This window comes from Lucilia sericata, unplaced genomic scaffold, assembly GCF_015586225.1.
Source record: "Lucilia sericata isolate MDLA Ls3-8-SP2 unplaced genomic scaffold, ASM1558622v1 Contig000643F_arrow, whole genome shotgun sequence".
Classification (NCBI taxonomy): domain Eukaryota; kingdom Metazoa; phylum Arthropoda; class Insecta; order Diptera; family Calliphoridae; genus Lucilia; species Lucilia sericata.
The window spans coordinates 123,464-151,221 of NW_023994649.1; the positions used below are offsets into that span (position 1 = coordinate 123,464).

General features: G+C 31.5%; 5 protein-coding genes across 5 annotated transcripts; all 5 read left to right on the plus strand.

Moving 5' to 3' along the window:
- The first annotated feature begins 458 nt into the window (after nt 1-458).
- Nucleotides 459-1,816, plus strand: LOC119606980. Its single transcript, XM_037960664.1, has 3 exons — nt 459-597; nt 686-1,171; nt 1,229-1,816. Exons 1-3 carry the CDS (start codon nt 514-516, stop codon nt 1,562-1,564), a joined length of 906 nt encoding a protein of 301 aa, XP_037816592.1. The 5' UTR covers nt 459-513; the 3' UTR covers nt 1,565-1,816.
- A 2,107-nt stretch (nt 1,817-3,923) lies between these two features.
- LOC119606978 lies at nt 3,924-5,041 on the plus strand. The gene is made up of 3 exons (XM_037960662.1): nt 3,924-4,052; nt 4,135-4,599; nt 4,658-5,041. The coding sequence occupies exons 1-3, from the start codon at nt 3,990-3,992 to the stop codon at nt 5,003-5,005; spliced, it is 876 nt and encodes a 291-aa protein (XP_037816590.1). The 5' UTR covers nt 3,924-3,989; the 3' UTR covers nt 5,006-5,041.
- Nucleotides 5,042-10,490: 5,449 nt separating this feature from the next.
- On the plus strand, nt 10,491-11,513 carry LOC119606977. Its single transcript, XM_037960661.1, has 2 exons — nt 10,491-11,074; nt 11,134-11,513. Exons 1-2 carry the CDS (start codon nt 10,580-10,582, stop codon nt 11,464-11,466), a joined length of 828 nt encoding a protein of 275 aa, XP_037816589.1. The 5' UTR covers nt 10,491-10,579; the 3' UTR covers nt 11,467-11,513.
- Nucleotides 11,514-14,025: 2,512 nt separating this feature from the next.
- LOC119606975 lies at nt 14,026-15,213 on the plus strand. The gene is made up of 3 exons (XM_037960658.1): nt 14,026-14,130; nt 14,200-14,688; nt 14,755-15,213. The coding sequence occupies exons 1-3, from the start codon at nt 14,077-14,079 to the stop codon at nt 15,073-15,075; spliced, it is 864 nt and encodes a 287-aa protein (XP_037816586.1). The 5' UTR covers nt 14,026-14,076; the 3' UTR covers nt 15,076-15,213.
- A 2,986-nt stretch (nt 15,214-18,199) lies between these two features.
- LOC119606982 lies at nt 18,200-19,340 on the plus strand. Its single transcript, XM_037960666.1, has 3 exons — nt 18,200-18,314; nt 18,375-18,863; nt 18,927-19,340. The coding sequence occupies exons 1-3, from the start codon at nt 18,261-18,263 to the stop codon at nt 19,311-19,313; spliced, it is 930 nt and encodes a 309-aa protein (XP_037816594.1). The 5' UTR covers nt 18,200-18,260; the 3' UTR covers nt 19,314-19,340.
- The last annotated feature ends 8,418 nt before the right edge of the window (nt 19,341-27,758 follow it).

The following is a 27,758-nucleotide window of genomic DNA, read 5'->3' on the forward strand; positions in this document are numbered from 1 at the left end:
CTTACCTTTGTGCAAATTCCGTTCCGATTGGAAGACATCAGTTTCAAAAGTATGATCACTTGACTTGAAAACTTATATAAAAACTGATATATGATATAGAATTTCATGGAAATTGTTGAACTTTCTAGCCAATCTTATAAGGTCCGAAATTTAACCACTATCCAGCATACATTCAAATGATTGATATTTAATGTCAAGTGACCAAACTTTTGAAACCGAAATCCTCCATATGCTGTGCCATGGATTAATTGAACTTTAATTTGCATGAATAATTTGAAAAAAAGGAAAAGAGGAAATGAAGATCAAATACACAATGAAATTTTAAACTATAATACCAAGCGAAAAATTCAATTTGCATAGAAAAAATTTAAATGACTCGCATTTAACAAAACGAATACTAAATATATTGTTAAATAATTTTAAAAGAGTTGTAATATAACTCAAACATTTTTCAGTTATTAAAAGACATTTGTAGATAACAAACTTCTTTAAGAAAATTATCACTCTATAAAGATGCATAAATTAGTTACTGTATTATTTTTAATATTTGCTGCACCTATGGCAAAAGGAGATTTAAATTATTACGTTGACAGAAATGTAATTATTGTCTTGATCATAAAAATTATTTATGTTTTAATAAAATACATTTTTTATATATATGTATATATTTTTTTTTTTTTTGAAGTTATCGTTTTTACCAAATTTTCCTGATAATTATGTCCAGAATGCAACAATGAACATTGACGCCTACATCAATTTGAATAAACAGCAGCATGAACAGAATATTCATGAATTCGATACAAAAATTGAAGTTTTCAATCAGTCTTATGCGTCAAGTCTTGAAATAATCGGTATAAAACTAGACCTATTGATTTTCGCACTGGCTCAGGCTGATGAAAAATTGAATCCATTATCAGTTATAAGTGAATTTAGCCGGCAATGTGTTAATAAATATCGTCATATGATACCAAAAATCGTTGATATCAAGTCAAGAATGGTTAATTGTATAAATCAGGCGGTTAACAAAATGCCCACTTTGTTGGCTGATGTAATTCAAATCAGAAATTATTTGGATAACTATTACAAGAATACATTTGAAAGTAATATTTTAAACTGTCAAAGGTTCTATGGTAAATATCCCCGCAATTTTACGCTTTGTATAACACATGTGGTAAGTTTGAACAAAATTTCCATATAATTCTATTACTTGGAACATATCTTCCCTTAGGTCGCTGACACTAACACTTATACGATTGCAAATCAAAAACAGTTTGGCCACAAAATAGATGCTCTTGAGTGTACCTCTGATCTAATAATAAAACAGACATTGGATTGTAGTTTTGATGTTGAAAGTGATACAATTTCAGCCATTGCTGAGGCCTCCACTTTAATCAATAGATGCATGTCGGGTCTAGACGATTGTAAGCAAATATGTACGGGTTATACATGTGAAGAAGTCTATATAATGGATCGTAGTGAAGTCGATTTTAGCTCTAAGGTTATCAGAAATCCATTCTATGGACGTAGTGATGTGAAAAATTGTCTAATGATAAAAATTAAGTAAACAAAATTTAAACTTAATTTTTTAAAATTAGGGTCTTTTACATAATCTGTTAGATCCGTTATGAGAGGTTTTTACAACAATTTTTTTATGAAAATGAAACCATTTGGATGAAATTAAAAACTCTTGTTTTAAATTTAGTTAATTTTTTTTCGTATCGAACGTTTTAATTTGCATGAAAAATTAATTTTAACCGCTGTAACTGTAGCAAAACTTAAAAGTTTATTAAATTCTACATACAATTTTCCACTTAAATACCTTGACTACTTGTTTTTTTCTCAATGGCCTCGTAAATTTCGGAAAAAAAAATTCACACAATCAAAATTTTAATAATTGTCCCTATTTATTTGATTCCATTTTGTTTTTTACAAGGGTTTCCTCAAGATGTTCCCAAAAACGCTCTGTGTAGTTGTGGTGCGGTAACTGGGGAGATGATCTGCCATTTTTAAGTCAATTATGATCGTTAAAGTAATTTTGTGGAAAGCACATTACATGAGGGAGGGATAAATTATGATCCGAATATTAAAGAAATTTCGGTTGATATAAAACTCGATTATGTTAAATTTCTGTGCTATACAAGGATTTTTAAGTCAGCATTAAAAGTTAAAGTAATTTTCTGAAGAGGGCCTTATATGGGTCGTAGGGTCAATTATGAACCGATCGTCATAAAAATTTGTAGATAGATTTTGATTAATACCAAACTTGTTTGTTTTAAATTTCTTTACTATAAGCCAAATATGAAGAGTGCTTTATATGGAGGGTAGGGTCCATTAAGAACCGCTTGTAGAAAGATTTCGATACTTATAAATCTTGCTTATGTTGAATTTCATCGCTATTTTTAAGTCAGTTATTACAGATTAAACTATATTCCGAGGGGTCACTTTTGTATAAGGGCCAGATGAAATCGTGAACCGATCTTAAAGAAAGTATTTGTGGATTTCAGCCCTCCAGCTTTTTCCATTCGGACCCTATGGTGATTTCAACAGAATCTAACGAGGACCCATATTATATATACTTTTATGGGTCTTAGACCAATGTTTGTAAAAGGGCCAGATGAAATCGTGAACCGATCTTAAAGAAGGCATTTGTGGATTTCAGGGTCCATTCGGACCCTATGGTGTTTTCAACAGAATCTAATAAGGACCCAGATTATATATACTTTTATGGGGCTTAGACCAATATTTGTATAAGGGCCAGATGAAATTGTGAACCGATATTAAAGAAAGTATTTGTGAATTTCAGCCCTCCAGCTTTTTCCATTCGGACCCCATGGTGTTCTCAACAGAATCTAATGAGGACCCAGATTATAAATACTTTTATGGGTCTTAGACCACTCGGGAGTAGTCGGCAACAAAAGTAAAGGAAGTTGGAGTTAGTTAACTTGACGAACGCAAACAAGACCAATTAAAAATATAGACCAGGTAATCCCATGAGGCCTGTTGGAATTATTGAACGGTGGGTAAAACATCAAATATCCTATGGAGTGACTTTAACAATAACACTACGAGAAGCCTCATCAAAATGAGCAAGCCAGAAGTTTGTACCATCTGTTTAAGAAACGTTCTGTACAAGTATTTTATATATTTTTTCATGCCAGGATTTGTATATCCAGACTTTTTAGATTTTTGACTATAATATCCATACTATGGAAGGGATTATCGAAACACTTTATAGAAGAATTAAGAACATATTGGGCCATCTTAAGTGGGTTATTATAATTTGATATAGACTTTGCGATTTGAGATTTATTGCCCTAATGCTGAATTTTTTACATTTGTAACTGGACCAATGGTTTCGAATATTTGGCCTACTAAACTTTTAACACGCTTTAATGTACTTTAGGAAATCGGAAGAAAATTATAAAGGGATTTGCAAATAGGGTTCAGATATGTGTTATTTTTTATTACTTAGCACACTTTTGTTATTCAAAATTTATCAATTTCTATCTTAATAATAAATTCACAGGAAAACAGAATTGATTTGATTATATTCCACATAATTTTACAGAGACATGTCAAAATATTACCTGCTAGTCATTTCAAAAATAATTTTTATCAATGAGTAGTAAAACGTGTATAAAAATCCTAATAGTTTTGCACTAGAATATCAAACTACGCTATAGATAAGCAAATTCACAAAATGTACTTAAAATTTACAATAATAATACTAATTATTAATAGATTAATAAATCATAATCAAACATTTGCAAATTAAAATAATTATTGATAAGACCAAGAAAATCACCAAATGAATACAATTTTTAACTAGAAATCTGAAAAAATTATAGTCAAAGTTTGTTAGAAACACTCGTATCTAAGATAAGTAATTTCTAAAATATATAAGAGTATTGAAATATTTTGAAAATTATCAGTTATTTAACGACATTGGAAAGAAACGTACGAAATTTTAAAAGCAAACTTCGTGAAATATGTTCAAATTGAAATCACTTATCTTGTTAATGGTAACGCTGGTGGCGGCTACAAATGGGCAGGTAAATTTCGAAACTACTTATAGAACCTTCCTCAATGATATTGCGATTAAACCAATGACTAATAAACACTTTGCTCTTAAAGCTAAACAACAACAACAACAATTCAACTCTACGCCTTGATGACTATGTCAATATGAAGAGACAACAATATGCTTTGAATATTCAAAATTTCGATATAAAAATGGATTTATTTAAACAATCCTATGCTGCAAGTCTTGATACTATCGATAGACAAACGAACATGCTGATCGGTAGTCTTGTGCAAACTGAAAATAAATTAAAATCTCTAGAAGTTTTAAGTCCACAGGGTAAGCAATGTGTTAATAAATATCGTTTTTCACTACCAACTACCAGTGGTATCCAAAAGAATATGACGAACTGTAAAAACTCAAACAGTAACAATGTTTCTTACCTATTGGCCAAACCTCTTAATACCAGAAATTCACTGCAAAACTATTATAAGAATTCTTTCGAAAGAAATGTTGATATTTGCAGATGGAGTTATCCTACACTGCCCTTGAACTACACCATGTGTGTTACAAAAGTGGTTAGTATTATAAGCTAAGTTTTGGAAAGGAACAATTAAAAAAATCTTATAATTTTAGGTATCCGATACAGATAAATATACTATAGAAAATCAAAAGACTTTCTCCAATCAAATGGATGCTGCTCAGTGTTCGGGAAATGTCAATATAAAACAAGCTTTGGATTGCAGTTATACGACAGAAACTCGTACACTCTCTGCCCTCACAGAAACCAATACACTGGTCAACAAGTGCATAGAGGGTCAAGAGGAATGTAAATCATGCAATCAATCGTCTGCATATACATGTTCAGATGTCGGCTATATGTATCGTTCGGAGATAAGTTACACGAGTCATGTTATGAATAATCCATTTTACAGACGTTATGATGTTACAAATTGTTTAATGTTGAAAATTATAAATAATTAGAAAAATTAAAATATTTTGTAAATTATAAAATTATTAAATATAATATATATATATATATATATATATATATATATATATATATGTTCCTTTCACTCCTCGGGGGAGCATAGGGCCAAATATGCATTTAGAAAATTTTACTTTGCATCATCTTTTTAAAAGTATATTCTGGGTTCCATCGAAAACAGAAAAGCTAAACAGAGCTTTTTCACAAATACTTTTGTCGAGATACGATTATATTAAACATAATTCTAAGCTTAAAAGTCCTATTGGGGGGGTTCCGTTGTACGGGAGCTAGGTGGAATAATGGACCGATCTTTATAATTTTCAATAGGCTCTGCGATAATAGAAGGTCATGTACCATATTTCATTGAATTATCATCAAAATTGCGACCAGTAGTTTGATTACAAGGTCAGACAAGGACAGTCAGAACGACAGACGGAAGAACATAGCTAAATCAACTCAGAAAATTATTAAGGTGGATATAGGAACAATATTATTGTGCGTTATCATCACAAATCCAATATACCCTCCCCACTAAATAATGAAGAAAGTATAGCCGGATATGATCTACCCTAAACCAGACGAATCCGTATAGGGGTTTAATATGGATGATAGTTCCCATTATGGAACGATTATATGTAAACTTATTTACTTCGAATTTTATAACAATGTTTGAGCGTAACAATAATTTTCGGTAATACCAGTTGAAAAACGAAAAAGGAACAAAAAGTCCCCTTTTTTAGATTTCCATTTCAATCAGGGTATTTAATTCTATGTTTCTAGGTTTAGTATTTCAAAAGATACAAAAAGTAACAATTGAAGAAAGAAAAAGAACCAAAAAGTTTACTAAGTATTATAAATTTTCATTCCATTTATAATACTATACTTCAGAAAATCAAAAAAGTACCATTTCAATATTATAGAAAATTCAAAAAGTACCTCTTGGTCAACGAAAAGGTACCATTTTATAGGGTCTCATTTACTCTACATGCTTAACTAACGTTAATGTATATGTTTCTATATTATAGAAAATATTAAAAAAAGCTCAAAAAGTACCAGTTAGAGAAAAAGTACCAAAAAATGGTCCTTCGTAATAGATTATTTGTATTTTTAATTGTACTCTACTCTACTACTTATGTATCTTAATACGTAGTTGGAATTAATATGGGCGGAGTTAGAAAGTGATCGTCAAACTTTCCATTATCACATATACTGATTATTATTAAAGTAGGAGTATCAAAAGATTAGAATTATCACTTAATTTTCTTGAAATAATTGTGAACGGGATTTAAATAGTAGGCGTCCCACCTACCATTCAAAAATTAAAATTTTTTAACGAATCGTATCGAAAATAAATAATAAAATTATGTTTACCAATTGTGGGCGTGACAATTCCTATAAAAATGAATATAATATATCAAATAGTAAAAATGGTGAGCAGTGTTTTGTCCAATCATATTCATCAAAAACTGGGTGTTTCTTCTTAACTTTAAAAGTAACTTTTTATCTAATATGTATACTTAAATATGCGAGAAAGGTTTTTTTTAAATTTTCCATACATTGCTATTTTTACTCTGTTGTTATTGCAAAACTTAGCGAAATAGAGGGCGTGGAAAATGTCAATTAAAAAATATTACTAATTTGGTTCAGACTCAAAATCATTCATCAAATGCATTGACTACATTTTCACCAAATTCTTTAAATATACTACCTCCAATAAATAATATTTTTGACAAATCATAGCTTTGGGAATATGAAGGATTAAACAAAATAATTTGCTCAGTATAAGGCAGGTAATCTAGAATATGCAAAACACATTGTTTTAAATTGATCATTATTTCGAGAATTTTGACCAAAGGAACGAGTATTTCGAAAATCATTTATTAGTTGATTGTGGTCCATGATTTAACCTAGTCCTCATGTAAAATAACCAACCAACGAACTAACTAACTAACTAACTAACTAACTAACTACTAACTAACTAACTAACTAACTAACTAACTAACTAACTAACTAACTAACTAACTAACTAACTAACTAACGAACTAACTAACTAACTACTAACTAACTAACTACTAACTAACTAACTACTAACTAACTAACTAACTAACTACTAACTAACTAACTAACTAACTAACTAACTAACTAACTAACTAACTAACTAACTAACTAACTAACTACTAACTAACTAACTAACTAACTAACTAACTAACTAACTAACTAACTAACTAACTAACTACAACTACTAACTAACTAACTAACTAACTAACTAACTAACTAACTAACTAACTAACTAACTAACTAACTAACTAACTACTAACTAACTAACTAACTAACTAACTAACTAACTAACTAACTAACTAACTAACTAACTACTAACTAACTAACTAACTAACTAACTAACTAACTACTAACTAACTAACTAACTAACTAACTAACTAACTAACTAACTAACTAACTAACTACTAACTAACTAACTAACTAACTAACTAACTAACTACTAACTAACTACTAACTAACTAACTAACTAACTAACTAACTAACTAACTAACTAACTAACTAACTAACTAACTAACTAACTAACTAACTAACTAACTAACTAACTAACTAACTAACTAACTAACTAACTAACTAACTAACTAACTAACTAACTAACTAACTAACTAACTAACTAACTAACTAACTAACTACTAACTAACTAACTAACTAACTAACTACTAACTAACTAACTAACTAACTAACTAACTAACTAACTAACTAACTAACTAACTACTAACTAACTAACTAACTAACTAACTAACTAACTAACTAACTAACTAACTAACTAACTAACTAACTAACTAACTAACTAACTAACTAACTACTACTAACTAACTAACTAACTAACTAACTAACTAACTAACTAACTAACTAACTAACTAACTAACTAACTAACTAACTAACTAACTAACTAACTAACTAACTAACTAACTAACTAACTACTAACTACTAACTAACTAACTAACTAACTAACTAACTAACTAACTAACTACTAACTAACTACTAACTAACTAACTAACTAACTAACTAACTAACTACTAACTAACTAACTACTAACTAACTAACTAACTAACTACCTACTAACTAACTAACTAACTAACTACTAACTAACTAACTAACTAACTACTAACTAACTAACTAACTAACTAACTAACTACTAACTACTAACTAACTAACTAACTAACTAACTAACTAACTACTACTACTAACTAACTAACTAACTAACTAACTAACTAACTAACTAACTAACTAACTAACTAACTAACTAACTAACTAACTAACTAACTAACTAACTAACTAACTAACTAACTAACTAACTAACTAACTAACTAACTAACTAACTAACTAACTAACTAACTAACTAACTAACTAACTAACTAACTACTAACTAACTAACTAACTAACTAACTAACTACTAACTAACTAACTAACTACTAACTAACTAACTAACTAACTAACTAACTAACTAACTACTAACTAACTAACTAACTAACTAACTAACTAACTAACTAACTAACTAACTAACTAACTAACTAACTAACTAACTAACTAACTAACTAACTAACTAACTAACTAACTACTAACTAACTAACTAACTAACTACTAACTAACTAACTAACTAACTAACTACTAACTAACTAACTAACTAACTAACTAACTAACTAACTAACTAACTACTAACTAACTAACTAACTAACTAACTAACTAACTAACTAACTAACTAACTAACTAACTAACTAACTAACTAACTAACTAACTAACTACTAACTAACTAACTAACTAACTAACTAACTAACTAACTAACTAACTAACTAACTAACTAACTAACTAACTAACTAACTAACTAACTAACTAACTAACTAACTAACTAACTAACTAACAACTAACTAACTAACTAACTAACTAACTAACTAACTAACTAACTAACTAACTAACTAACTAACTAACTAACTAACTAACTAACTAACTAACTAACAACTAACTACTAACTAACTACTAACTAACTAACTAACTAACTAACTAACTAACTAACTAACTAACTAACTAACTAACTAACTAACTAACTACTAACTAACTAACTAACTAACTAACTAACTAACTAACTAACTAACTAACTAACTAACTAACTAACTAACTACTAACTAACTAACTAACTAACTACTAACTAACTAACTAACTAACTAACTAACTAACTACTAACTAACTAACTAACTAACTAACTAACTAACTAACTAACTTAACTACTAACTAACTAACTAACTAACTAACTAACTAACTAACTAACTAACTAACTAACTAACTAACTAACTAACTAACTAACTAACTAACTAACTAACTAACTAACTAACTAACTAACTAACTAACTAACTAACTAACTAACTAACTAACTAACTAACTACTAACTAACTACTAACTAACTACTACTAACTAACTAACTACTAACTAACTAACGAACTACTACTAACTAACTAACTAACTAACTAACTAACTAACTAACTAACTAACTAACTACACTCTAACTAACTAACTAACTACTAACTAACTAACTACTAACTACTACTAACTAACTAACTAACTAACTACTACTAACTAACTAACTAACTAACTAACTAACTAACTACTAACACTAACTAACTAACTAACTAACAACTAACTAACTAACTAACTAACTACTAACTACTAACTAACTAACTAACTAACTAACTAACTACTAACTAACTAACTAACTAACTAACTAACTAACTAACTAACTAACTAACTAACTAACTAACTACTAACTAACTAACTAACTAACGAACTAACTAACTAACTAACTAACTAACTAACTACTAACTACTACTAACTAACTAACTACTAACTACTAACTAACTAACTAACTAACTACTAACTTAACTACCTAACTAACTAACTAACTAACTACCTAACTAACTAACTAACTAACTAACTAACTAACTAACTAACTAACTAACTAACTAACTAACTACTAACTAACTAACTACTAACTAACTAACTAACTACTAACTAACTAACTAACTAACTAACTAACTAACTAACTAACTAACTAACTAACTAACTAACTAACTAACTAACTAACTAACTAACTAACTAACTAACTAACTAACTAATCAACTAACTAACTTTTCTCTCTAATCAAATTATAATAATACCCACAACTAAAGTAGGGTAATATATAGGCGGGCTAGTCCGCTAATGTTTCCTTTTACTTTTTAATCTTAATTTATCAATAAATTTTAATTAGCAAAAGTCGTACAACATGTGTTACTAATATGTATAAAAATAATTTTTAGTTAAGATTAACTGATATGATACAAGTGAAAAATCACCAATAGCTAATAAATAAATAATTTTCACTTGAAAACGTCACTATAAAGATAAAGAAATCAACAAAGTATTACTGATAAAAACTAAGTTTGTTTCTTATTTTTTCGACTATAAAGTAAACAAACTACTTTCTTAATAATTCAGTAATTAAAAAGCCATTGGGAAGAACAAACATTATAAGGTATTAAAATATGTTTAAGTTCGTGGTTATAGTATTGCTCGTTGGAGCTGTGGCACGTGTACAAGCGCAACAAGTAAACAACAACATTAACAATATCGATGAATATATAAATCAAAACAAGCAGCAATATGCTCAAAATATACGAGATTATGATCAACGTTTGGAGACATTTAAACAAACATATACCGCTGGTCTGCAGGTGATTCCCAAACGTCTGGACATGCTAGTCGATAGTATTGGTCAGACAGAGAAACGTTTAAATAGTCTCGAAATCTTAAGTCAACAATGTGTCCAAAAATATCGTTCAAAGTTGCCCAATGTGATTATCACCAAACAACAAATCAATTTGTGTTATACTACCGCTAATAGCCAAACTGAATATTTGGTAGTACAAGCTTTTGGTACTAGAACATCCTTAGATAACTATTACAAATATCAATTTGAAGGTAGCTTACAAAGTTGTAAGGTACAAATTGGCGATTACAATACATGTGTCATGAATGCTGTAAGTTGAAAATCGCATTATATAGTATTTTAGTTTAATATGTTGCAATTCTCTTAAAGGTATCCAACGCCAATGCTTATACAGCCAGCAATCGTAAGACATTTGATTCACAAATGCAAACCGCTCAAATTAAAGCTAATGCCAATACTGATACAGCTTTCCAGTGCAGTTATTCTACACAAAATCAAGCCACCTCCGCCATAGCTGAGATCAATATCTTAACTGATAGATGCTTAAAGGGCCTTGATGATTGCAAACCCTGTTCAAATCAAGGTTTTTCATGTTCTGCTGTTTCACGTTCTGAAATCGATTATAACAATCCATTAATGACTAATGTTTTCTATGGACGTTATGAACTAACTGATTGTTTATTGTTGAAGATATTCAGTTAGATAATTACATTAATTTGTTGTTGTAATACTTAAAAAAATAAATTATAAAAAACCAGTAAGAGTACTAGATTCGGCTGTGCCGAATCTTATATACCCTTCACCATGATGTGTAAAAAAACAGTCAGTACGAATTTTATTACAAAAAAATCAAAAAATACCAATTGTATCAGATTTTATACGTTCTAACTTAATCCGTGCTCTTCATGCTTAATTTCATATTTCTAGGTTCAATATTATAGAAATTTCAAAATGTACTTTTTGTAAAACGAAAAAGTACCAAAAAGTCCCCTTTTATAGGTTCTTACCTAGTCAAGGCCCTACATGCTAAATTTCATGTTTCTAGGTTCAATATTATAGAAAATTCAAAAAGTACCTTTTGTAGAACGAAAAAGTACCAAAAAGTCCCCTTTTATAGGTTCTTACCTAGTCAAGGCCCTACATGCTAAATTTCATGTTTCTAGGTTCAATATTATAGAAAATTCAAAAAGTACCTTTTGTAGAACGAAAAAGTACCAAAAAGGCCCCTTTTATGTGTTCTGGCCTAATCCGGGTTCTACATTCAAAATTCAAAAAGTACCTTTTGTTCAACGAAAAAGTACCAAAAAGTCCCCTTTAATAGGTTCTTACCTAGTCAAGGCCCTACATGCTAAATTTCATGTTTCTAGGTACAATATTATAGAAAATTCAAAAAGTACCCTTTGGAGAACGAAAAAGTACCAAAAAGTCCACTTTTATGTTAAATGATCAACTACAAAAATTGGCAAAACTTAGTTTTATATAAGTCTTAATAATACTAGCGATTTTTGTAAAGATCGGGCATTATTTGACCATAGCTCCCATACAAAGCCCGCTTCAGAAAATGACTTAAATGTCCACAATTCACTTATTAACACTAGTATCACGATGAAATTTGGCACAAATAAATTTTATATAAACATAAATCCCGACAATAAATTTTGCCCTAGCTCCCATATAACCGGACCTTCCGATTTAAGCGTTTTAGCTCATAACTACGTCAAATATACTACTATCTTCCCAAAAATTGGCACAACTAAGTTTGATATAATGCTTAATAACACCATCTATTTTAGTAATTATCGGGCCTCATTTGATCCTAGCCCCCATACAATGTCCCCTTCAGAAAGTGATTTTAACGTCCACAATTCACTTATATACACTAGTACCACGATGAAATTTGGCACAAATAACTTTTATATAAACATAAATCCCGACAATAAATTTTGTAAGGATCGGACCAATTTATACCATAGCCCCCATACAACCGGATATTCTGGTTTGGGGCTTTTAGCTCATAACTACGTCAAATAAACTACTATCTTCCCAAAAGTCCGCATAATTAAGTTTGATAAATAACACTGTCGACTTTCGTAATAATCGGGCCTCATTTAATCCTAGCCCCTATACAAAATCACCTTCAGAAAATGACTTAAATGTCGACATGTCCATAATATCACGATGAAATTTGGCACAAATAAGTTTTATATAAACATAAATCCCTAGAATAAATTATATAACGATCGGCCTAAGTTTTGTCCTAGCCCCCATAAAACCAGACTTTCCTTTTTGGGCCTTTTATCTATATGCGACAATCTATCCAATCTAATATATATACTACTATCTATCTAAAAATCGGCACAATGTGCTGATGTTTTTAATACTCAAAAGTTTCCTTAAGTATGTCAGTCAACTATCTTGGAATTGATGTTATTCCGGAAATAACATTCCTGACTAACACTGATTGGAAGATTCTTAGGAATTACGTTCAGGAAACTGAGTTTATGAACACTGAAAAATAATTTATCCAGTTCCCTTTTTTTTCATGATAAGTAGCGCACAACAAGCCCGATAGTGGCCTAGGTGTATTTCTTCGGATTTGATGTAATATACATGTCAGTCAGTTCAGAATCACTTTCTGATTCGATTAAGCTATGTACTCATCGTAATATCACATATAGATGGCGTTTAAAAATTAAATATTATATTCATTGTACCTATTAGGTTGTTGAATTTACTAAATAAATTTGTATAACTATAAATATAGATCATTTACTTTAAGAATGCCATAGCTTAAAAATAGCATACTACAAATTCCTCAAGAACTTACTTTTCAAAGACTACTACATATCGTCTGTATTGAATAGAAGGAGCCTAGTAATGACTTACGAATAACTGTATACGTTATTACCAATCGTAGTAAGTACTAACCTAACTCCCTACTTGGCAAGATATTTGTAATATTTCGAATTATTTATGGTGTGAAGTTTTTTGTTTAAGAAAAATTTTAATAACTTAACTTACGAATCAACCCACGTACTATATATAGCAATTGTAATAAAATTCCAAATTCTAAATAAATTGAAAGATTTCGCTTTCATTAAGAAACTGATAAGACCATATTTTGGGGAGAATTAAGCTTTCTCAAGATTACTCTCGTTGGCTCATGAAACAGATAACACAAGACATTAAGGGGATTTTTTATGTTTTTTTTTTATAATTCATAATATTTACAGTATTTAATGAATTAATTTTGAAAAAAACATTCAGTTTTAATTAAATATTTCAAGACATAAAGTCAGAGTTAAAAGCAAAATGCTGCATTATAAAATAATTTTAGTGTGTTGTGGACTGTTTGCAATTTTAAAGGTGAAATAAAAAATAATATTATAAGAAAAATTTAAATTCTTAACAGATTTATATAATATATATTTTTAGCTTAATAATGGTGAAGTTTTCAGCAGTAGTAACACTTATAACTCCTCATTTCGCAGTGATGATTATATAAGCATTAATAAAAGACAATATGAGAGAACCATTAAGCAATTTGATCATCAAATGGAAATATTCAAACAACTGTTTAATGGACGCCTCAATACACTCGACACTCAATTGGAAATGTTAATAGATAGTTTGAAAATCAATGATGAACTCCTTAATCCCATGGAAATTTTAAGTGATTTTAGTAAACATTGTGTAACCAAATATCGTCCTAGAATACCCACAATTGAAGCCACCAAAACATCAATGCAAGCTTGCGTTACAACGGCCAAAAATCAATTAACCAATTTGTTGAATCCACCACTAACAACTAGAAATAATTTACAAAATTATTATAGAAATAATTTTGAGAAGGAAATTAAAAATTGTGCCACAAAACATGCCAATATGTTGACCTTTAATTATACCAATTGTTTAACGGGTTTGGTAAGTTGAATAGATTTATCAATTACTTTAATTAGATCTATTAAATTATATTAATTTGTACTCTAGATTTCATCGGTCAATGTTGTTACTCTCAGTAATCAGAAAACCTTTAATACACAAATCGAGTCCGCTCAATGTAGCGCTAACACTTACATAAAAAAGGCCATAGATTGTAGTTTTTTGGCTCAAAATCGTACTTTATCTTTGGTAGCCGAGGCCAATACTTTGATCAATAAATGTTTGGAGAATTTAAATAATAGTGAAGATTTTTGTTCAGATGTTTTCTATATGCGTCAAGCTCATGTTGATCACAAGAATTTCTCGATGACAAATCCATTTTATGGCCGCAATGAGACGATTAATTGCTTATTAATAAAATTATATTAGATTAGCGTTAAGTCAGATAAGTAAGTCTGTTTGTATTAAGATTAAATAATAATAGATTATGTGTATACTAAGTATATTGTAATTTATTTATTACTAGTCATTGCAGTGTTCTTTTTTGTTTGTTTTTGGACTTGCGGTTTTAAATAAAATTTACATTATAAATTTTTATCCTAAGTGTTTTAAGTGAACACAATTAAACTTCAATTAATTATGCAGTAGTAGTCCCGATTTTGAATCTATTTTCATAAAACTTATTTTATACGTCACTTTTAATCCAAAGATGAACCCTTTTGAAACCCTTTTGAAAGGGCTTTCTTTAAAATATTGTGATAATGATATTGTAATACAATTAACTAAAAAATACTTAAGTCTCACATATGTAAATCGAATATTTCATTCATAAATGGAATAACGAAAAAGTTTATGGACCAAATATCGCATCGCCAAAGTTGTTCATGTAAATTGGAAAATACTGAACAGCTTTCTCTTTTTCGACGTGTCAGCTCCATCCATATGCAATGATTATAAAATAAGCGGTTTTTATGGATACTATAGCATGGAGTTGTATATATTCTCAAGAGATATAATTAATGTTTGATTATAGTCAAATCTATGCCTTAAGGCTTTTGCCATCTTGACTTGTTTGATCAGTTGTACCGATTCCAAAATGAAGTATACATTACATATCAGGGAGGACAGGAGCCGAGGAACGAAAGAACGAACGAACTAACGAACGGAATCGACGAACGAACGAACGAACGAACGAACGAACGAACGAACGAACGAACGAACGAACGAACGAACGAAACGAACGAACGAACGAACGAACGAACAAGACGAACGAACGAACGAACGAACGAACGAACGAACGAACGAACGAACGAACGAACGAACGAAACGAACGAACGAACGTAACGAACGAACGAACCGAACGAACGAACGTAACGACACGAACGAACGAACTAACGAACGAACGAACGACGAACGAAACGAACGAACGAACGAACGAACGAACGAACGAAAACGAACGACCGAACGAACGAACGAACGAACGAACGAACGAACGAACGAACGAACGAACGAACGAACGAACGAACGAACGAACGAACAACGAACGAACGAACGAACGAACGAACGAACGAACGAACGAACGAACGAACGAACGAACGAACGAACGGAACGAACGAACGAACGAACGAAACGACAACGAACGAACGAACGAACGAAACGAACGAACGAACGAAACGAACGAAACGAACGAACGACGAAACGAACGAACGAACGAACGAACGAACGAACGAACGAACGAACGAAACGAACGAACGAACGAACTGACACGAAAACGAAGAACGAACGAACGAGAACGAAACGACGATACGAACGAACGAACGAACGAACGAAACGAACGAACGAACGAACGAAAACGAACGAACGAACGAACGAACGAACGAAAACGAACGAACGAACGAAACGAACGAACGAACGAACGAACGAACGAACGAACGCAACGAACGACTAACGAACGAAACGAACGAACGAAACGAAGAACGAAACGAACGAACGAACGAACGAACGAACGAACGAACGAACGAACGAACGAACGAACGAACGAACGAACGAACAACGAACGAACGAACGAACGAACGAACGAACCGAACGAACGAACGAAACGAACGAACGAACGAACGAACGAACGATACGAAGAACGAACGAACGAACGAACGAACGAACGAACGAACGAACGAACGAACTAACGAACGAACGAACGAACGAACGAACGAACGAACGAACGAACTGAACGAACGAACGAACGAACGAACGAACGAACGAACGAACGAACGACGAACGAACGAACGAACGAACGAACTAACGAACGAACGAACGAACGAACGAACGAACGAACGAACGAACGAACGAACGAACGACCGAACGAACTAACGAACGAAGAACGAACGAACCTAACGAACGAACGAACGAACGAACGAACGAACGAACGAACGAACGAACGAACACGAACGAACGAACGAACTAGAACGAACGAACGAACGAACGAACTAACGAACGAACGAACGAACGAAACGAACTAAATAACTAACTACTAACTAACAACGAACGAACGAACACTACAACTACCGAACTAACTAACTTAACGAACTAAACTGAACTAACTAACTAACTACCGAACTAAACTAAAACTAACGAACTAACTAACTAACTAACTAACTAATAACTAACTAACGAACTAACTAACTAAACTAACATAACTAACTAACTAACTAACTAACTAACTAACTAACTAACTACCTAACTAACTAACTAACTAACTAACTAACTACTACTAACTAACTAACTAACTAACTAACTAACTAACTAACTAACTAACTAACTACCTAACTAACTAACTAACTAACTTCTCACAGCATCTCTCTCTCTGGTCGATTGGGCAATGTCCGTTAATGCGAAATGTCTGACGCGTCAGACGGGGTCACAGATCACAATTATGAATATAATTTCAAAAAAATTTGTCGGCATATTCTACAAAGTCAGGAAAATATTTCCACTAAATTTCATTGAAATCAGATCAAACACTTTTAAAAAAATTTTTAAAGATATAGTCTGATTTTAATAAAATAAAATAACGTGACCAGACATCCGGCCAAAAGCGGGATTAGCCCGATTTTTAAAGGTTTTTTTTTTTAAATTCCGTTATACAAAATAGCTTCTAATAAGTACCTAGAAATTCGAAAAAAAACTTGCTGGGTTTATAAATATTTATGCTGACCAGCTAATCAAGTGATTCCCTTTCGTGATTTTTTTTTTAAATAAATGTTTTTTACAAAACCCCAAACAGAGATAAGAATTTGAAAACAAACTCGGAAATAATTGTAACAATAATTTTTCAAATGTAAATAAATAAATACATAGTTTGAGTATTTTATTATAAACAAATTGCATTCGGTGGAAGAAAATTTAGAAGAAAAGCTTATCACTTTAGAAATAATGCGTAAAACATGAACAAAAACATTATCAGTAAATATTTAATTATGAGTAGAAATATGCACATGAAATTGAACTTGAAAAATTTTGCATATAAAAAGAGTTGAACACGAATTGAAAACAAATATTTCAATAAGTTTTTGCCAGCAAAATAGTATTGGAAAAGCGGAACATAAAAAAAAACAAAAATGAAATTTTCATTATTAACTGTGGTAGTAATGGCATGGAGCACAGGAGTGCAGGTGGGTGGAATAGTTTATTAAATTTTTAATAAATTATAAAGGAATTTCTTACATATGTAGAGCAAAATAGAGTTTATGCCTGAGGCCATGTATACCACCACAAGTCCTACTGCCAAGGTGGATAATTACATTTTACAACATCAACGACAATTCGAGGAACAAATGCGCACCTTGGATAAATATCTAGAGGATTTTCGCAAGAAATTTGAATTACGTTTAGAAGTAATTGAATATTATGATGCTGTTATGGATGTTAAATTGCGCGATATGAAAGATAAATTGGATCCCATGGAAATGTTGGGTGATGTTAATGATGTGTGTGTGGAAAAGTATCGTGGCAAAATACCAGCTGATAATGTTTTAAAAGTAAATCTAAAAACCTGCATCAATAAAGCGAATACAGCATTTTCGTCGTTGCTTAATAACCCGGAAAATACCTTGAAAAATTTACGCAATCATTATAATAATCCATTTAATAATTCTCTCAAGGATTGTAAACGGAAATTTGAGAAAGATGAAACTAAATATAAAAATTGTGCCTCAACGGCGGTAAGTGCAACTTAAACATAGAAAAATATATAATTTTTTTAACTATATCCTTTACGCATACAGATTAAAACCGCTACCACCTATTTTAATACCAACACCAATACATTTTATTCACAAATGACTACGGCCGAGTGCAGTTCGAATACCAAAATCGATGAGGCCTTCGATTGTTATTCAGCTCATGTTTATCAAACATTCTCCTCTATGGGCGAGGTGAATGGTTTGATTGAGAATTGTTTGGCTGGTCATGATTTTTGCGTGCCCTGTGACAATGAAGATGCGGCCATTATTAAGGGTCGTTGTCCTTATCAAATGGCCTGGCATTTGGCCGATGACGATTTGACGGGTGATAAAATTGTTAATCCATTTAAGGGTATTAATAGCACCACACCTTGCCTACAGGTTAATTTTATAACGAAAAGTTTTTCTGACGGTGTAAATAAGGCGTAATTAATTATATAATTATTTATAAAATAATAAAATGTCATTAAAATTTTGAATATATAAAATGTTTCGTTTAACTATATATTTGTTTGCGTTTCGCCCATTCGTTTTAGCTTGACCCTTAGTCCGAAGAGCGAAAGCTGAATATTTGTGATTTTTTATACACAAAACTGCCATTACCATTCCATCTGTCTGTTTATGGAAGGTACAGTTTTAAACTAAAAATTTTCCCGATTTTGAAATCTTTTCAAACATTTGGGTAATTAATTGGGGGCTAAGAAATAGGGGGCGTGGCATCGAAGACGCCTTTAATAACATGCATAATGATACTCTTATTCAATCCTTAGTCCAGTTTTATGTTGACAGGGTGCTCCATAGCAGGATTAACCACATGCTAAGGAACAGATGGATAAGATGTGATACGATATATCAACCAGGATAGGGGTATTTCGCGGTACCCCACAGGGTGGCATTTTGTCCCCTTTACTCTGGGTTATCACGATGAATAGCCTCCTAAGGACTTTAACCGATAAAGGACTTGGATCTGTCTGCTGTGTAGACGATTTCGTAATACTTCTAAGGGGAAAGGATCTAAATTATTTGTGTAGATGAGCTCAAGAAGCTCTGAATACGACCTTGAGCTGGGCTTAACCGAGAGGCCTCAATGTTAACTCGGCGAAGAGGAAATCTGTCTTTTCACAAGAAGGACAAACATTTCTAAATGTACTGAACCCTGTTTCCTGTGCAAGAAAATATCGGTGATAGACAGAGTTAAGTACTTGGGTGTAATCATTGATCAAAATTAAAATGGAGACACCACATAGAGGATAGGATTATCAATGCACATCGGCGCTGGGCGCTATGTAGGAGACCCATAGGCATGAAATTAGGTCTTAGTTCTACTATGACATATTGGCTTTATAAAAGTGTAATTAGACCAAATGTAATATCAAACTACTACAGTTCAGGGTACATACTGATTGGGTATAAGTGGTGCCATGAGTACTACGTCAACCAAGGCTCTGTGGTGAAACTTACAGCCGAACGGCTCATAACTTTAAGCGAACTGGCCAAAAACGGTTATAGGACACATCATCAATGTATATTGGACACTTTGTAGGGCTATATACATGCATCGGACGTGTCTGATCGCATAACAGAAACAGAATATGTCGGAAAATTTGAAACACTGAACAAAGATAGATTTGGTCAAGCGGAACATTGGAGCAAAGACCGGTAGAAAACCATTGCTACAAGGAATGTCTCTTAACTCAGGGACATAATGGCCTGGGGTTCCATATTGCAGACCCAGAAACAGAAATATACTACCGTTTACCTAATCACAGCTTCCAGGCAGAAGTATAAGTAATAACAGGATACGTAAATAGGATTACAATAATATATTTACCGACACCCAGAAAGCAATTACGGCCATATCAGATGATAGAGTTCCTACATCGTATGGGTACCAGGCCATTAGTACCCCCGTCGGCAACGAGAGAGCGAATGTAACAGCTTTAAACGGAATTGAACTCGATGTGGTTAACTTCACCCACGCAAAACAATTTGACACAACGAGGTCAGAATTGAAAACTATGGTTGAGAGAAACCCATAAGGATATTTGGAATAAAAAACCGGTGGGTAGAACAACAAAGTACCTATGGCGTGACCGTAACGAGATCAGGACAAGAAGCCTACACAAAATGAGCAAGTTTGAGATTAGTATAATGTTACGTATTCTGAGTGGAGACACAGGATACAGCTACACAAAATTGGACGTGCGTATTCAGACAAATGTAGAGCATTTAGGGAGGAAAGTGAAACTCTGTAGCACTTTCTTTGCCATTATTAAGCTTTCGCCTAAATTAGATCCAAATATCTTGGGAGTGATATTATTCCGGATATAACATCCCTCACGAACACTGATTGGAAAATTCTTAGGAATAGCGCCCAGGAAACTGAGGGTCGGTCTGAACATCGGACGATAATACATTTAGTGAATACTATATAAGGATTTTGTTTTTACCAACAAACATTTTCCATTAAAAAGGAGCGCACAAAAGGCCCGATAGTGGCCTAGGTGTATTTCTTCGGATTGGATGTAGCTACATCCTCTTATCAACCTAACCTATTCTCTATTGCCCACTTTGATAATTATCAATATGAGCATGTCAGTTCAAATATGAATTATATACAACAATGCATATATCTGTGAATCCTCAGTTAATATTTTCAAAAAATTACAAAATATTTGAACGATGTGAACTTACCTTAAACACACATGTTATAATCTGAAAAGCAAAACGAAATGGTGTTATTTAATATTATAATAATTATAAAACTTTGTATAACAGTTTTAATCAAATATTTATATAAAGCCTTAACATATGCTAAATGTTTTGTTAATTTGTTTTATCAATAAAACCTGTAATAAAATTATAAATAAAATTTTTCTTTGATTTACAAATTAATCATTTTAAACACTTTTTAATAGATTTTAGGTTTGTTTTTTTTTGTGCCTTCTAATAGTTTCTGTAGTTTGGGAGTGTCTTTTGTTCGTTGCTGATTTCTATTACTTATTCTTTTCTTATCTTAACAATATCACTATAATTTCTATTGATTTAAGTTTTTTTCTTTTAATAACAATTTAAAAATTTTCATCATTTAGCTTCTGGCTGTTATTGTTTGTTAAAAGAAAACAATAAAATAGCTATGGTTTATAGTTAAAGGAAATGTTTAACATAGAAATAAAAGTAAAAAAAAAACTATTTTGAATTTTTGGATATCATGTCATTATGGGTTTTTAATTCAAATACATTGTTAGCAATTGTGTGGTCTACTCAAATCAAACGTCTGTCAGACTATCTTCCTTTTAAACTGTAAACGATCGATTTTTTGCATATGCTTGCTTATTCAAATGAAAAAGATGGGTTAGGTTTTAATAACATATTTGGAATATTTGGTGAAAACCTTTGAACTTCTTAATTTCTTTAAAAGAAATTATGTAATGAAACGTTAATGCAATCATGCAATCAAATATTAGTAGGACATAATCATGTGATATTGATCGTTCTTCCAGGGAGCTACGATTTGTTGCATTATGCATTGTCAGCATTAGTTGTTGATACACAAGCTGTTGTATCGCTGGCATTTACAAATGTGAAAGCTATTTAACCGAGCCATTTGTAAACATCTTGTCACACTAGACAATTCAATTAATAAAAATATTTATTATGAGAATCCATTGTCTTTAAGACTTGTTATTTAGTATGTTTGTAAATATGTTTCAAGATAAAATCTCCTCTCCAGTTTCTGTTCATATAAAACACCTTTTTTCGGCCACCAGTTGTTATAAAACCAACAAAAAAGAGATCAAATACTTATAAACATGCAAACATTTTCGATATTTGTTGTTATTACTATTGACCACAGGAAACTAAATGTGAAAATTTTGAAAGAAAAACAAAAAAAAAAAAGCAAAAACTGACACATTTCGTACGAAATCGATATAAACCATTTATGTTTTTCCACCGCTTAAGTGGTAACGTGTGTCTTTACAAATTTCGCATAAATCATGGCAATTTATGACATTTTGTTGGAAGACAGCAGCGCTAAATATTTAACTTTGCAAAACGTTTTAATATTTTATATATTTTTTATTTCTTATTTTCGAAATATTTTATTTATTTACACTCTTATTTGCTAAAAGCTTTGTGAACAAAATGTTGGCAGAAAAAAAAAACCCAACCAAATGTTGCACTTGTTTCAAACTAATGAACACATTTGTCGCAAACACAGTGGGGTTGGTATTATTTTCTATAATGTCGTTTGGTGTTGCATACACCAAGAGAAATTATTGGCGTACATCGTTAAAATGCTATTAGAAGCAGTTACAATTTTATTATAAGATTTTTACAAACACATAACCAGACTGAAAATAAATCATGCTTAACATTACGAAAGAAAAAATCGTAACTTTTTTTAGTAATATTTACAAAAATTTCGTGTATAATACGAAATAATGTTTAATCGAATCCTATAGTCTAGACTATAGTCTAGTCCATAGTCTAGTCTATAGTCTAGTCTATATTCTAGTCTATAGTCTATAGTCTAGTCTATAGTCTAGTCTATAGTCTAGTCTATAGTCTAGTCTATAGTCTAGTCTATAGTCTAGTCTATAGTCTAGTCTATAGTCTAGTCTATAGTCTAGTCTATAGTCTAGTCTATAGTCTAGTCTATAGTCTAGTCTATAGTCTAGTCTATAGTCTAGTCTATAGTCTAGTCTATAGTCTAGTCTAAGTAGTCTATAGTCTAGTCTTAGTCTAGTCTATAGTCTAGTCTATAGTCTAGTCTATAGTCTAGTCTATAGTCTAGTCTATAGTCTAGTCTATAGTCTAGTCTAGTAGTATAGTCTAGTCTATAGTCTAGTCTATAGTCTAGTCTATAGTCTAGTCTATAGTCTAGTCTATAGTCTAGTCTATAGTCTAGTCTATAGTCTAGTCTATATAGTCTAGTCTATAGTCTAGTCTATAGTCTAGTCTATAGTCTAGTCTATAGTCTAGTCTATAGTCTAGCCTATAGTCTAGTCTATAGTCTAGTCTATAGTCTAGTCTAGTCTATAGTCTAGTCTATAGTCTAGTCTATAGTCTAGTCTAGTCTATAGTCTAGTCTATAGTCTAGTCTATAGTCTAGTCTAGTCTATAGTCTAGTCTATAGTCTAGTCTATAGTCTAGTCTATAGTCTAGTCTAGTCTATAGTCTAGTCTATAGTCTAGTCTATAGTCTAGTCTATAGTCTAGTCTATAGTCTAGTCTATAGTCTAGTCTATAGTCTAGTCTATAGTCTAGTCTATAGTCTAGTCTATAGTCTAGTCTATAGTCTAGTCTATAGTCTAGTCTATAGTCTAGTCTATAGTCTAGTCTATAGTCTAGTATATAGTCTAGTCTATAGTCTAGTCTATAGTCTAGTCTATAGTCTAGTCTATAGTCTAGTCTATAGTCTAGTCTATAGTCTAGTCTATAGTCTAGTCTATAGTCTAGTCTATAGTCTAGTCTATAGTCTAGTCTATAGTCTAGTCTATAGTCTAGTCTATAGTCTAGTCTATAGTCTAGTCTATAGTCTAGTCTATAGTCTAGTCTATAGTCTAGTCTATAGTCTAGTCTATAGTCTAGTCTATAGTCTAGTCTATAGTCTAGTCTATAGTCTAGTCTATAGTCTAGTCTATAGTCTAGTCTATAGTCTAGTCTATTGTCTATTCTATAGTCTAGTCTATAGTCTAGTCTATAGTCTAGTCTATAGTCTAGTCTATAGTCTAGTCTATAGTCTAGTCTATAGTCTAGTCTATAGTCTAGTCTATAGTCTAGTCTATAGTCTAGTCTATAGTCTAGTCTATAGTCTAGTCTATAGTCTAGTCTATAGTCTAGTCTATAGTCTAGTCTATAGTCTAGTCTATAGTCTAGTCTATAGTCTAGTCTATAGTCTAGTCTATAGTCTAGTCTATAGTCTAGTCTATAGTCTAGTCTATAGTCTAGTCTATAGTCTAGTCTATAGTCTAGTCTATAGTCTAGTCTATAGTCTAGTCTATAGTCTAGTCTCTAGTCTAGTCTATAGTCTAGTCTATAGTCTAGTCTATAGTCTAGTCTATAGTCTAGTCTATAGTCTAGTCTATAGTCTAGTCATAGTCTAGTCTATAGTCTAGTCTATAGTCTAGTCTATAGTCTAGTTCTATAGTCTAGTCTATAGTCTAGTCTATAGTCTAGTCTATAGTCTAGTCTATAGTCTAGTCTATAGTCTAGTCTATGTCTAGTATAGTCTATAGTCTAGTCTATAGTCTAGTCTATAGTCTAGTCTATAGTCTAGTCTATAGTCTAGTCTATAGTCTAGTCTATAGTCTAGTCTATAGTCTAGTCTATAGTCTAGTCTATAGTCTAGTCTATAGTCTAGTCTATAGTCTAGTCTATAGTCTAGTCTATAGTCTAGTCTATAGTCTAGTCTATAGTCTAGTCTATAGTCTAGTCTATAGTCTAGTCTATAGTCTAGTCTATAGTCTAGTCTATAGTCTAGTCTATAGTCTATAGTCTAGTCTATAGTCTAGTCTATAGTCTAGTCTATAGTCTAGTCTATAGTCTAGTCTATAGTCTAGTCTATAGTCTAGTCTATAGTCTAGTCTATAGTCTAGTCTATAGTCTAGTCTATAGTCTAGTCTATAGTCTAGTCTATAGTCTAGTCTATAGTCTAGTCTATAGTCTAGTCTATAGTCTAGTCTATAGTCTAGTCTATAGTCTAGTCTATAGTCTAGTCTATAGTCTAGTCTAGTCTAGTCTATAGTCTAGTCTATAGTCTAGTCTATAGTCTAGTCTATAGTCTAGTCTATAGTCTAGTCTATAGTCTAGTCTATAGTCTAGTCTATAGTCTAGTCTATAGTCTAGTCTATAGTCTAGTCTATAGTCTAGTCTATAGTCTAGTCTATAGTCTAGTCTATAGTCTAGTCTATAGTCTAGTCTATAGTCTAGTCTATAGTCTAGTCTATAGTCTAGTCTATAGTCTAGTCTATATTCTAGTCTATAGTCTAGTCTATAGTCTAGTCTATAGTCTAGTCTATAGTCTAGTCTATAGTTTAGTCTATAGTCTAGTCTATAGTCTAGTCTATAGTCTAGTCTATAGTCTAGTCTATAGTCAAGTCTATAGTCTAGTCTATAGTCTAGTCTATATTCTAGTCTATAGTCTAGTCTATAGTCTAGTCTATAGTCTAGTCTATAGTTTAGTCTATAGTCTAGTCTATAGTCTAGTCTATAGTCTAGTCTATTGTCTAGTCTATAGTCTAGTCTATAGTCTAGTCTATAGTCTAGTCTATAGTCTAGTCTATAGTCTAGTCTATAGTCTAGTCTATAGTCTAGTCTATAGTCTAATCTATATTCTAGTCTATAGTCTAGTCTATAGTCTAGTCTATAGTCTAGTCTATAGTCTAGTCTATAGTTTAGTCTATAGTCTAGTCTATAGTCTAGTCTATAGTCTAGTCTATAGTCTAGTCTATAGTCTAGTCTATAGTCTAGTCTATAGTCTAGTCTAGTCTAGTCTAGTCTAGTCTAGTCTAGTCTAGTCTAGTCTAGTCTAGTCTAGTCTAGTCTAGTCTAGTCTAGTCTAGTCTAGTCTAGTCTAGTCTAGTCTAGTCTAGTCTAGTCTAGTCTATAGTCTAGTCTAGTCTAGTCTATAGTCTATAGTCTATAGTCTAGTCTATAGTCTAGTCTATAGTCTAGTCTATAGTCTAGTCTATAGTCTAGTCTATAGTCTAGTCTATAGTCTAGTCTATATTCTAGTCTATAGTCTAGTCTATAGTCTAGTCTATAGTCTAGTCTATAGTCTAGTCTATAGTCTAGTCTATAGTCTAGTCTATAGTCTAGTCTATAGTCTAGTCTATAGTCTAGTCTATAGTTTAGTCTATAGTTTAGTCTATAGTCTAGTCTATAGTCTAGTCTATAGTCTAGTCTATAGTCTAGTCTATAGTCTAGTCTACAGTCTAGTCTATAGTCTAGTCTATAGTCTAGTCTATAGTCTAGTCTATAGTCTAGTCTATAGTCTAGTCTATAGTCTAGTCTATAGTCTAGTCTATAGTCTGGTCTATTTTTTTCAAAGTGTACCTACCACCACCATCAATACGTCCCAAATTGCAACTAACTAGAAAAAAACGCATGAATATTTCAACGTCAAATACATACTCCATTTTAATGAGTAAAAAATATGTATCAACATTTTGGTTGGTGGTTTATTGATAAAATACAACTGGAAAAAAAGAAACTTTATAGGAAAAAAATAAGCCACTCATTGCAGCGATTATTAAATGTTCAAAATATTTATGTTTGTTACGCCTACATACAACTATTTAGCAGTTGTTTTTGGAAAAATGCAGTTTGTTTTTTCATTATTTCCCAAACCAAAAGCCACACTTTGAGACACTTTGCGATTAATGGCAAATAGTCAAACTCCAAACCAATTAAAACAATTTTTATTATTAATTAAAATTCTTGGTAATATTTTTTTTTTATTTTTTGTTTTCCTATGGCAGTGTTCTAAATTTATATGGATGTATGGCAGATCATAGGAAGCGATATTGTTAAGAATCCATTAATTTTGAATGTTTAGTTTTTTGTTGTTGTTTGGCGGTTGGTTGGTGGCTTGAATAGTTAGTTACTGATAAAAATCTTATTAAATCTAATAAAGAATTCATGTATTTTTCCCTTTTTTAAATCATTTGCTTAAAAACAACTTTTGAAAAAAATTAATGTGAAAAACCACCCATTGTCTTTTTGTTTGTGCAGTGTCTGTTAAGTGAAGAGCAGAGTAGAGGAGACATCAAGTCTTATTTCTATTTTTCATGTTTAAGGGCCAATTCAGCTTCTACTTTCGCATTTGACTTACGGGTGATTTTTCCTTTTTATTTTCGTTTGTTAATTG